Source organism: Dermacentor silvarum, chromosome 2, assembly GCF_013339745.2.
Source record: "Dermacentor silvarum isolate Dsil-2018 chromosome 2, BIME_Dsil_1.4, whole genome shotgun sequence".
Classification (NCBI taxonomy): domain Eukaryota; kingdom Metazoa; phylum Arthropoda; class Arachnida; order Ixodida; family Ixodidae; genus Dermacentor; species Dermacentor silvarum.
The window spans coordinates 235,328,664-235,340,646 of record NC_051155.1 but is presented as its reverse complement, the minus strand read 5'-3'; the positions used below and the strand labels follow the sequence as shown (position 1 = coordinate 235,340,646).

The 11,983-nt window shown below is 48.3% G+C and overlaps 1 protein-coding gene across 1 annotated transcript in view; it reads right to left on the bottom strand.

The window, feature by feature from the left end:
• Positions 1 to 336: 336 nt before the first annotated feature.
• Positions 337 to 11,983, bottom strand: part of LOC119442877 (adipokinetic hormone/corazonin-related peptide receptor variant I-like) — a 71,048-nt gene continuing 59,401 nt past the window's right edge. The window contains 3 exon segments of the mRNA XM_037707923.2: positions 337 to 1,634; positions 1,636 to 2,041; positions 3,677 to 3,881. Coding sequence (XP_037563851.2) covers positions 1,442 to 1,634; positions 1,636 to 2,041; positions 3,677 to 3,881 — 804 coding nt within the window. The 3' untranslated portion in view covers positions 337 to 1,441.

Below are 11,983 nucleotides of genomic sequence, written 5' to 3'. Positions count from 1 at the left end.
TGAAGTTTCGCTGATAAGGTGGAGATATAGACAAGCAGGTGTAGTGGCCGTAACATGCTGGACGCCATTCACGTAGCCCAGGAGGCGTCTTTGAATGTGCATGTGGCACCATGAAAGCGTTTCTGTTGGGCTACGGGGCTGGACAACTTACTTTTTTTTTTCAGGCGCCAGAAATTCATCTGATGCTAATCACGCTCCACGGCATGGTTTTTCTTGAAGACGTGCGCTGCATATTTTTTTTTCGCATAGCATAAATTTATCTAAAATTGGACGAGCTCGACATTTCGCGGCGCAGTTATTGCGGCGCAGACGATTAGCTTCGATACGGCACATACTTTCGCCCCCATAGTCCTTGACGCCGAACTGCAGTGTGAAGTGCCCGGACAGATTAGCAGCTAAAAAAGGTCAAGTTTTACTTCAGCCCGCAAGGATGTGAAGACGTGATTTCCCGGTTTTCTCGAAGGGCTTACAGCACGTCACAGTGCCTTTGGCCATTCGATTCACTAAGCTTACTCAATTGAAGAGCTTAGCGCTGATGAGAATAAAATTATATTCATCGAAGTGTTTACCTAAATCACTCTCAGTAAACTTTGGCCATCCGCAGTCAATAAGGGGCTGTGTTCTCACAAGTGTTTGCGATAACAAAATATTTACTCGTGCTATCGCATCCCACCACAACGCATGCTTGTCCTCCTCAGGTCCTCAAGAAGCCCTTGTGCATGGAATTGCTAACGAGGGTCTCCGCAGGCTCTCTTGAGCAGACTCACGCTCGTGCGACAGCAAAGCGATGGCGTCAAAAGGCAGCAAACTGGAGTGTTTGGCACAACAGCCGAGAAGAAAGTACTGGCAAAAAAGTGAAAGCACTCACATAGTTCGTGAACCTTCAAAAAACAACATTTAAACCACTGTTTTATCTACGCAATGCAGCCTATCGCTACTTTGTGTGCGCCGTCATGCCTAAAACTCGATCGTCTGCACGTAAACTGCATTTGGTTAAAAATATGTATCCCATAAACATCTTCGCCCACCTTGTGAATGCACGTATTTACGAGAAATTTCTTGCTCACTCTAATGAGCGCACCAAAGCCGCGGTTCGGCTCCTCCACGGTTCACAGACGATCTTTGGAGCTCGTGCTCGCGTGAATTGCCACATCCGCTTCAGCACTTACTGCAGCACCAGACAAGAGCGGCTTATCAATTGGGCCTTCATACTTCAATACAACAATGCCGTTATCACTCTTCCGCGTTTCGACTTGCAGTTCCTTCAAGCATTATTGTTAGGAGCTCGCGTGCGGCGCCGTTACTGATGCCCTCAAAGAAAACAAGCTGCTCAGTTGATGAAAGCACCAGCACAGGAATGCTGAGAAATGCTGCCGATGAGGTCTAACTTAGGCGGTGTTGCCGTGAACAACCAGCTTCTTCGCGTCTCACGTCCCAACACTCATATGCTCTGCGCGGCTTCCTTGACCACGTGACCATTCATAGACGAGCGGCACATCGTCACCGAAGTGTGTCTCACTTCCAGCTGCGTGTGGCAAGTGCGGCCGTCGTTGTGGTCTATGATAGAACGGACGTCGTGGCCGTCCGAGGAACACATGGAGCAGCAGTCTCTGGTGAACTCCACCCTCTGAATCGGGTGTGGTGGGTACCCACGAGTTCACAGTTTGCTTCGAGGGCTTCCGGGTGAGCATGTACGGGCCGCGGCGCGCGTTCAGCGCCCTGAAGCACGAGCCCCGGCAGCAGGCCTTGAGGAAGCTCGACGTGAAACTGCCGTAGACAAGCGGGTTTACGCAAGAATTGGAGACTGCGAACATGAAGAGCGAGGACTGCACGTAGCCGTCCACGTTGCTGGCGCTCTCGGGGTCGATCTGGTACCAGAGCACCATGATCACGTACGGCGTCCAACACAGGAAGAAAGCGAGCACGATGATGATGGTCAGGCGTAGAGTGCGGTTTCGAGCGCGGGTTATGTGCCGGACATCAGAGCGACGAAGGCGTAGCCGGCCCGGCTGTTGTTGCTCCGGCAGCATTAGTTGATCAACTGCACGAGAAAAAAACAGAACAAGGAATAATAATTTCTGGGTTGCTGTAGCATAGGCTTACCCCGCGTCACTGATTACCTTTTCATGAATGAATCGGCGATATTTAGAATTTATTGACCCTTTTCGCGGAGCTGTTTGTTCCCGAGAAACGAGATGGCGCTTTCGGCGGCGCGCCATACGATGCCTCAGCGAGCGCGCACGAATACGAACCCATTACCGCTTTCGCCCTGTTTCTGAGCGATCAGCTGCCGGAAATGCAACTGGGTTTTCGCTCACGCACTGCGCTCAATTCATGCTGTAAAATGCCGAGCGGTGAATTGAAGACGTGTGCAGTAGTTGGCTGCAAAAATACTGACTGGCATATTAAGGAATGGATTGAGTATGTGTGACCAAGTTCACGGACCGTTGCTATATACACGGCCAGTCTCTGTTGCCGGCGCTTTTCGATGTACGGCTTTCCTCGTGGATAAAAATACTCACTTATCCGCAAGCGTTGTATCGCTAACCTCCAGAGAAAGGACTTCAACCCCGGAACGTCGGCAAGAGTGAGTACCGCTCGTGAAACAATGACAAAGGAAGTAGCGCCGCTTCCTGGTATAGCAAGTTTCGCGCACGTTAGCTACACACATCGACCCCAACTCTCACGCAAGCTAACGCACACTCTATCGCCAGCCTATTAAGAATATGTGAATGGGCGCACACTTGAATCAGTGCGCCAAAGTATGGGGGACATCGACTACGCCGACAGCACACGAATGGTCGAAGCTGAATGTTTCGTGACGGTCCATAGGAGTAAGTGAGTTACGAGCGATAATACATACTTTTTACAAGCTATTACAAAGTACAGAACAATTACGTTCCAAGCCTTCTGCGCAGCAAGAATAAATATATTGCAACTGAGCACACCTGTGAGCGATTTGGCAGAAAATAATCAGGTAGTGACTGGCACCGATGAACTCCACTTAGTCAGAAACGTGACAAGCCTCTGTTTCAAAGTATTTGCCGAATAAAGAACAAAGAGCAAGACACACTGATCCCGATTCAATTCATAAGCGGAAAGCTTGGATAGCTTACATATTTAGCCTCATTTTTAGAACAAGCACCATATATGCTGCTCGCGTCATTTGGACAAAACTTAATGATCTTCGAAAGCGCTTTTACATGTCCTCTGAATCTGTGGCTAAAGCTTCGTGTCATCCACCCAGGCACCGTCTACGATATCTCCCGAAACACAGGTTTACTAAGCCGCACCTAGCGTCATACACATCCATTGTAAACACGGAGGACAACGGAGGCAGTTGAGGAAAGCAATGGACTCGTCACCACGTGACCAAACATGGCAGCGCCCACGGGATCGCCGCGAAAAGGGTCAATATACGATGATTGACAATACTGCAATATTCTCGACGGTGCAAGCAGGTGTCATTCCGGGTAGAATGTTTGGGTATTAGAAGTTACTTAACAATAGTAATCGTTGACAGACGCCTCTGTTAAATTGAGTACAACAGGGCTCTAGGTTGAGACAAAAAATGCAGAGCAGTCCAAGAAGTGTTTGCCCACATAATTATGCACTTGCTGCGACGTTCTATGTGACACAAAAGAACAGAAAACATGTTTGCGTAGTCGTGCTTTACCATGCGATTCTTTGGACTGCTTGTGAATCTCCCAGATGATGCGACAGTAGCAGACCACTATTGCCACCAAGGGAACTCCGTACAGCGCGAGCAGGCAGAACAGGTTGTAGGCTTTCTCGTGCCATGGTACCGCGAAGAAGGCGAATGTCACGCACTGGTAGAAGCCGGGCATGGCCGGGTGCTCCATCACGCGGAAGATCACCGCCTGCAAAGGACACACGTGGACAGATAATTGACGAGACGCCGCCGCGACGTGAACAGAGATCGTTTAACTGTATACAATGGTAATAAGGTGGACAGAAGACAGCGTGAGCTTGAGAGCTTGAAGGTTGGATAAGGTTACAGGGCGTGGGCTGAGACGTGAATAGTTGTTGAGAGCAAATGTTGAGACATTGAATACACGTAATACGGGGCCCGGGCAAGGGATGTTGGCGCAAGGAGAATGTGAAAGTGCGCTTAAATAGTAAACTGAAAGCACAAAATTAATAATCATCGAGGTTGATGGCTTGTGGCATGCGACTTGGGATTGTTAATGTAGATGCACAATAATGCAAAATGTGAGTCGTTTCTTTCCGTGTAAGCACAACCGCGAGCAAAAGTCTAGAGACCACAGGCGCCGTGTTAAAGTTTTTTTCTTCGTAGCGTTGGTATCAAGGTCGAAATCAAATGGTACAGCTCACGGGCACCTGTGCGACCAATGCCTTAGAACAATTTCACGTTGCGTGGCTGAGCTAGAAGAAATACAATTTTTTCGTGATGCTGGTGGTTTGCACCTTTTTTTCTTCTTTTCTTTTTGCCCAACTACTTATTGTACTAACGCACTTCAAGGGTTGCAGTGAGGGTAAGAGCGTGATATTTTACATGTAAATGCAAACGAAGATACTCACAAATGGCTGCCCGCAAAGATGTACAAGTTACTAAATTATTTAAAGCGCCAAACAGACGACACAAGAAGAGACACGGACGAGCGCTTAGTTAATTTAGTAACACGCACCAACTAGCCCAACAAAAACTTCTGCTTGAAGATGTACAAGGCCGTGCAAGTTTTTACAGAACGTACTTCATCAAATATGTTCTTTTTTGCTGATGTAAAAAATCGAACGATTTATGCAGTTTTCACTTCCCAGCCACCCATAAAAATTGCCCGTCAATCCACCCTGTGAAGGTGGTTGGAAAGCGAAGCTTTTTACGCCACCCTCACGGTGACTGCGGCGCACTTGATATTTCACACACTACAACGTAACTTTAACCACGGCCTTTATTATTATTTACTTCACAACAATGTTCACTACTGCTTTATGATCGGTGTGATATACACTACTAGACTACCCCATAGTGGGGTAGTCTAGAAAATGAACCGAAGCAGTTACTAGGCTGGAAGGGTTTAGAATGACGTCAACCCTCTTTCAAGCAGCTGCATAAGCTTTGCAACAGCTGCAATCTAATCTTACGGACCTGCGCCGAGCCTCTTTCCGTTGTTTGCCCGCAGCCCTTATCATCCATCATGTTGGCTCATCACTTTGAAGCTTGTTTTTGTGGTTTTTCTTGCGAAAACGAGTGCTTAGTTGTACGCTGAATGCCTGAATTCAAGTAAGCTATACTGCTATACCTGCAATTGTTAGCCGTTCGTCGGGATCGTTTTTTGCTTACAACGACGGACACGACAGAACCCTTGGCTGGTAGAGGTACAAAGCTTCGCTTTAAAAACTCGCTAACTATAGTAAACGTCCGATAGGCACGGCGCAGTGTGGCGGTGTGGCTCCCCTGAGACAACTCCAGTTTTCTTAGGCAAATAAGTCACGCAGAAAAATGCTATCTGTCTAGACAATCAAAATATATTAGCCAATTATATGGACAATCCAAGCAAATTTTCGCCCTCGTCGTTGGCGTCGCCGTGAGGCTCTGCATATATTTACGTGTACGTGTGCCATATGCCCTGCATGCCATATGCCATGCTGTATATGCTACTCAAAGACACAAGGACGCCCTTTCACCATCTTGCTTGCCTGCCAACGACTAGGCCGCATACGAGTTTTAGCCGTCTCCTGACTATACACGGAGCATCACTACCATCGAATTACGTCCCTGCAGCATGGCCATCGTTACCACTGTGGTCCCTGCATTCACCTCGAATATGCCTCACCATTCCAGGCGTGAATAAGAAGGCACAAATGCCGTCAGCAGCATTGAAGCAGGCAGCATTATTGCTACTACATGAGGTCCACAGTGACCGCTTACATGTTTACACAGATGGGTCGGTCATGCACTCCAGTTCAGCAGCCGCAGTATTTGTCCCAGCAAAATCTACAGTAATAAAATTCCGGACATCGCACTTGACATCGACGACGGCTGTCGAACTTACAGCTCTGTGTGCAGCAATGAAGTTTATCGACCAGGAACCGCCCCAGAAATGGTCTATCTTCTGCGATTCCAAGGCCGCCCTCCAGAGTCTGCTCTCTGCACTACGCCGTGGACCCCACGAACGACTTGTCGCGGACACACGCGAAGTTTACCATCAGGCAGTTGACAAAGGACATGACATTTTCTTTCAATGGCTGCCAAGTCACTGTGGTATCTTTGGAAACGAGCAAGCGGACGCAGCCGCTCGATCCTCACATACCAGTACGGATTGCGTCGCTATCCCTATGTCCAGAACAGACGCAGCAAGAAAGCTCCGTACGCTTGCTCGCGAGCTTACGTTAGCCCACTGGAATTCAACGGACTTTAAAAACCAGCGCCTCTGTTCCCTGGATCCTAATCTGAAGTTCCGCCTTCCACATGGCTTACCACGACGGGAGGTAACTCTCATTTGTCGCCTAAGACTTGGAGTAGCATTCACCAACGCGTACTCCTACCTGATGGGAATAGCCACAAGTCCAGATTGTTAAACTTGCGGGTGCAAAGAGACGATAGCACATCTTCTGTGTGATTGTCGTCGTTTTAGTGCACAAAGGAAAGTCCTCAGAACCACGCTCGACAAGATAGACAGCCGTCCCCTTACGGAAGCCAGAATTCTTGGTCCCTGGTCCCAGCCGACGTCGGAACGAAATGCTTTAAAAGCGCTAGTACGCTTTTTGAAAGAAACAGGACTTCATGAAAAACTATAGAATTGTGCGGACAGATGTGTTTTTTTTGTTCTTTTTTGTTTTTGTTTTCTTTTTAATCTTCTCTTGTTTTCTCATCTTTTCTGCCCTTACCCCATCCCCCCGTGCAGAGTAGCCAACCGGACACTTAACCTGGTTAACCTCTCTGCCTTTCGCCTCTTATTTTCCTTCCTTCCTTCCTACTCAAAGACACGTTGTTTTATTGCGATAGTGATTATGTCTGAACACTCCAAGCTCATTTCTACCGTCGCCGTCGCCGTGAGGTTCCGTATAAAGTTCAACGGCGCCGTACGCTGTGTGTGCGAGTGAAAGCGTACGAGGGTGAGCCGGCAATCGCGGCTCAATGTAGCACACGTGAGGGAGGAAGGCAGGCCGGAAGCGCGCGGTCATCTTTCGCGCGCGCGAGGCACGGGGGCGAGGCGACGGAGAGAGAGGGGGGTGCGTTCTGCTCACAGCCAGCCGCGCGGGCGCCGTATCTTGAAAGTGATCTGCGATGTGATCGAAGTGCACGCCCGCGCGGCTCCCATCTTCAAAGCGATTTTCGATGGGGACAAAGAGCAGGCGCCGAGTGCCGGTAGCTTCGTATGCGCTGTGCTTTCGACATTTAGTTCGCGTTGAAGCGAGACGAGAGAACGCGCAAAGGTCAATTTGCCCGTTGCTACTGGCGCGCTTTCTCACTCCGGCGTTTTCACAGCGAGTTTCCAGGGTCATCGAGCGAGATGTGTTCATGTTTACCTGTGCGCGCGTGACACCGTGCTTCTCTATTTAGTTAGTAAGCGAATGTTTACAACTTTATACGTCCCATTAAACTACTATCCTTGCTTGGCATAGCTCTCTACTAATTCGCTATCGCAATCGATGCTTCGCCTTTCGGGCGAAACTCCGACTTTTTTAATATTCAATTGAGCTGTTTATAGAGTTTTTTGTACTGATTTCAAATATGTAGTTAGTTTTCTTGCCAGTTACATACGTTTTGTTCTCCACCATGACAAAGTGTAAAGTATACACCTATGCCCCCCCCCCCCCCCCCGATTTTTTTTTCATCAATGAACTTCCATATTTATGGACCTCTGACGGTTCATATTCCTCCAATTGAACTGTGGAATGCCGAAAACTAAGTAGGAAGTGCACGTGAAATATTTAATACATGTGAATAATTCGAACCTGGGAAGTCACAATACACAGACCCCAGTAAGTGTTTGCTTGCAATTTTTCTAGTATATATAAATAATATTGAGGTTTAAACGAGATAATGGCACTCCTCACACTTACGAAAAACGTCGGCAAACTTTCATGCAAGTCCGAGCGCCAAAAGTACCAAAAACAAGATGGGCAAACTCAAAAGGTGGCTAAAAATTGCGTTTTGAGAAGAACAAATGTTCAAGTTAAATATTGAAAGTCGCAGCGCTCGGAAAACGCGGGAAACGCATGCTTTTTAAGATTATTTCTTGCGCCGCAGCAGCCCGGGCAACCATCGTTATTGAGAGAATGAGGCTTGGCCGATCACCATGGCGAGCGGCCGCGCGTTGTCGGCTGCGAGACGCCAGAAGACGGCACACTTGCGGGCTTTGAACAGCCACCTTGTGCTCTTTAAACGCAATTTTAGCCCATTTCCAGTTCAGTCTCGGCTTTGATATTTATTTTCATAACAGCACAGATGGTAAATGCAACTAGACAATTTTGCACAGTTAGATTCGCAGATTCTTGAAGAAAGAGAACTCAAATTTTTCAAGTAGCATGTCCCCTTAAGTTGCTCGTATCAGGTCTTACATCTTGACTAAGTTATTCTTAGTCAAGAATAACTTAGTTATCCTTAGTCAGCCCACAGAAAAATGTCATGAAACACATCACTCACAGTGCATGTGAGCCTTTTATCTTAAGTCTTCTCAGACTATAAATATAAAAGTTCGAAACAATATCAGAGCTCAAATCTGAAAGTAATGCAGTATTAGTGGCGCGGATATTTACCGACAGCGTAATGGAGCCTGTGGGATGTCACTGCAGGCCCTACATGCATGGCGTGGTAAAGCTTTAAGGGTGCCGGAACATTTGGTGCCCCCGCGTAGGTCACGTCCGCGTTCGTCATACGTAAAGCCGGTAGTTATTTTTCAACGTTTTTTCAAAAAAAAAAGAAAAAAAAATTCGTCGGACCTTCCACTCCGTGAAGATGGTACCAGTGAAGCTAAAACGTGCGGCCCCGGTGTTTGTCACTGGGCTAATCCTGAGAGGTCATTAAAGTATTTCTGAATTGTGAGGTTACAAACACGTTCGGCTGCGACGGAGAGAACGACGCCAATGACGGCACGCCCGCAGTCCGCCGTTGTCACTTGCGTTCGATGCCTCGAGTTTACTCGGCGGCGTGGTTAGCAGCATTCGCCCGCCATTGCCACTTGCGATTCTTCGAAATTAAATTGCTTCAAAATTAAATTTGTCCATTACGTAAGACAATGAGTGGTTCATACCCACTTAAGCAATGGCTCATACCCCCGTATACGCGGCCTTCCCATTTCGACGACAGAAGAGAAGTGCTGGAATCTAGGCTGGAATGATGAGCTGCAACGCAGCCAGCTGTGGAAGAAGACAACGAACGCGGGAGCAGTGCGTGCCGAGCACGAGCACGAGCGCAACCCGAGGGGCGCCAGCGAGCCAGCTGCTGAAGTATAGGCAGTAAAAGAAACGGGACGCAAGAAACTCTCTGGCTAGTATGTTACTTCAAAGAAACAAACAAACAAGCAAACAAACAAACAAACAAACAAACAAACAAACAAACAAACAAACAAACAAACAAACGAACGAACGAACGAACGAACGAACGAACGAACGAACGAACGAACGAACGAACGAACGAACGAACGAACGAACGAACGAACGAACGAACGAACGAACGAACGAACGAACGAACGAACGAACGAACGAACGAACGAACGAACGAACGAACGAACGAACGAACGAACGAACGAACGAACGAACGAACGAACGAACGAACGAACGAACGAACGAACGAACGAACGAACGAACGAACGAACGAACGAACGAACGAACGAACGAACGAACGAACGAACGAACGAACGAACTGCCTTTATTTTGGCAGCCATCTCGGACCTCTTCAGTCTGGTTATCAAGCCCCGCCACCAAAGAAATATCAAATAAGCAATGGTGTATCATGCGATCAGGAGCCGTGTTTGGTATTTAAGCGCTTCTGCGAATGGCTGTAACTTGGGCACGACACGAAAACATCTGTATATAAAAAAATGTCACAGTTTCGCCCTAAGGGCGAAGCAATGAATGCGATAGCAACACAGCAATGTCATACGAAGTAAGGTGAGCGGCTTTGGTAGCAATATGAATTGTAGTAAACATGAGCTGATTAAGTAAGGAGGTGTGCTGCGGCGTAAGTAGACCGACATGACGAGAGACTCGATGACCACGAGAAGGCGCGTGTGAAACGGTGGTGTTGATGAGAAGCGCTTCCCGTGGGCAGCGCGTGCGAAGGGACACATCTGTAGCGCTGCACTGCCGATCCGGGCAGCATTGCATGTGTAGCGTGCGTTGGAAAATGTGGCCCGACTATTACTAACTGAATGAACAAGCGTGGTGTGAGCGCGCACAAACAAACATGAATAGCTCACACTGAATGACTGCAGACAACGACCGTCAAAACTCTGGCAGCAAGCGGATACGCCGCAGCGGCGAACGTACGTGCGGTCTATCGCTTCAACGGAAACTGAGCGCATAAAGGTCAGAGCCGTGTGGAGATAAGAGACGGTGCGAGCGAGCGACGATCGCGGTTGTTGGCAGCGTAGAAGTGCGACCCCCCCCCCCCCCCCCCCCCGCTCCCTCCGGCGCGGGCTTACCGCTTCCTTGCTTGCGCGTGGGAGAGATAAGAGACTGTGCGGACGAGCGACGAGCGCGGTTGTTGGCAGAGAAGTGCCCCCACCCCTGCTCCCTCCGGCGCTGGCTTTCCGCTTCCTTGCTTGCGCGTGGGAGATTGAGTGCGTTCGCTCTCCGTGATAGCGCGCGTCCCCGCACGCTTCCGCTGGGGCATACGGCGCGCGGCGAAGATTTTATTTATACGGAACCTCACGGCGACGCCGACGGCAGAAATCCGGTTGAAGTGTCCATATAATTGCTATCGCAATAAAACTCGATCGTGTACTTTCGGGCATCGTTCTATAACGTGATAGCGCGGGGATGTTTTCCTAGGCACATTTACCGCGTCGAACGCTTGCAAACGTGAATGCCTTTTTGAGTGAGTTCTCCCGAGGCCCTCGATTCGCTGTTCGTTTGCCTCCAACAAAAGAAGGGATATTTGGCGAAGCACGTTTCCCGACCGCTGTAAATAGTGTACCGTTGAACGAGCTGCTACTTTTTATTGATGACACAAAAGTTTCATAAAGAGTAATCAACCGTATGTTTGTTTTTCCTATGAGCAAATGACTTAGACACAGATACGCACAAAAGAAAGAAAAAAAAAAAGGCCGCGCTGTGTTCGTTATTAAAATATAATCGCGGCACGTAGCCGCTGTGGGGTGAAGACCAAGAATGTGGCAGTAGGGACAAATTATATGATCAGAAAAAAAAAGACACCAAGAAATGTGTGACAAAGCGGAAACTGAGCTCCTGAATACGTATAAAGTACAGTACGCATTCCCGTCGGGCAGGTTGCTACGCGACAGGAACACTATTTAGATCATGCTGGTATAAGATACGGTGGCGCCAAATACGTGTCTGCACTGCGGATTTTCTTTCTTTCATTTTTTTTCCTATTTTTATGCCCAGATGACTGCTATCAATTTTACCCGCCGCTGCCAGATACCCAGACATACGCGGTGCATACACTGTTTGGACATAATTGTCTGGAATGTCTAGGCTAGGGCATTTTTTTCTTCTTTTCTTTTCTTTTTTTTTTTGAGCATACGACAGTTTCCACTGTCAGGAACGGCCAACTGCAGCGGCCGGCTGCGTGGAGTCCTGTGGCGTTCTACTACGATACTATTGGCCCACATCGCCCGCAGCCTTCCCCGTTTGCCAAGTTAAGGTGGAACAGTGTATAGACGCGCGGCATACTACAACGTGCTACCTTACTTGCTACACTGCATGTGATAAGGGACAAGAAATTGAAAGGCCCCAGAAGAGAAAGAAGGCAGAAAAAAAGAAGACACGAGAAAGGTGGACTTGGTATTTACATGGTAAATGATGTACG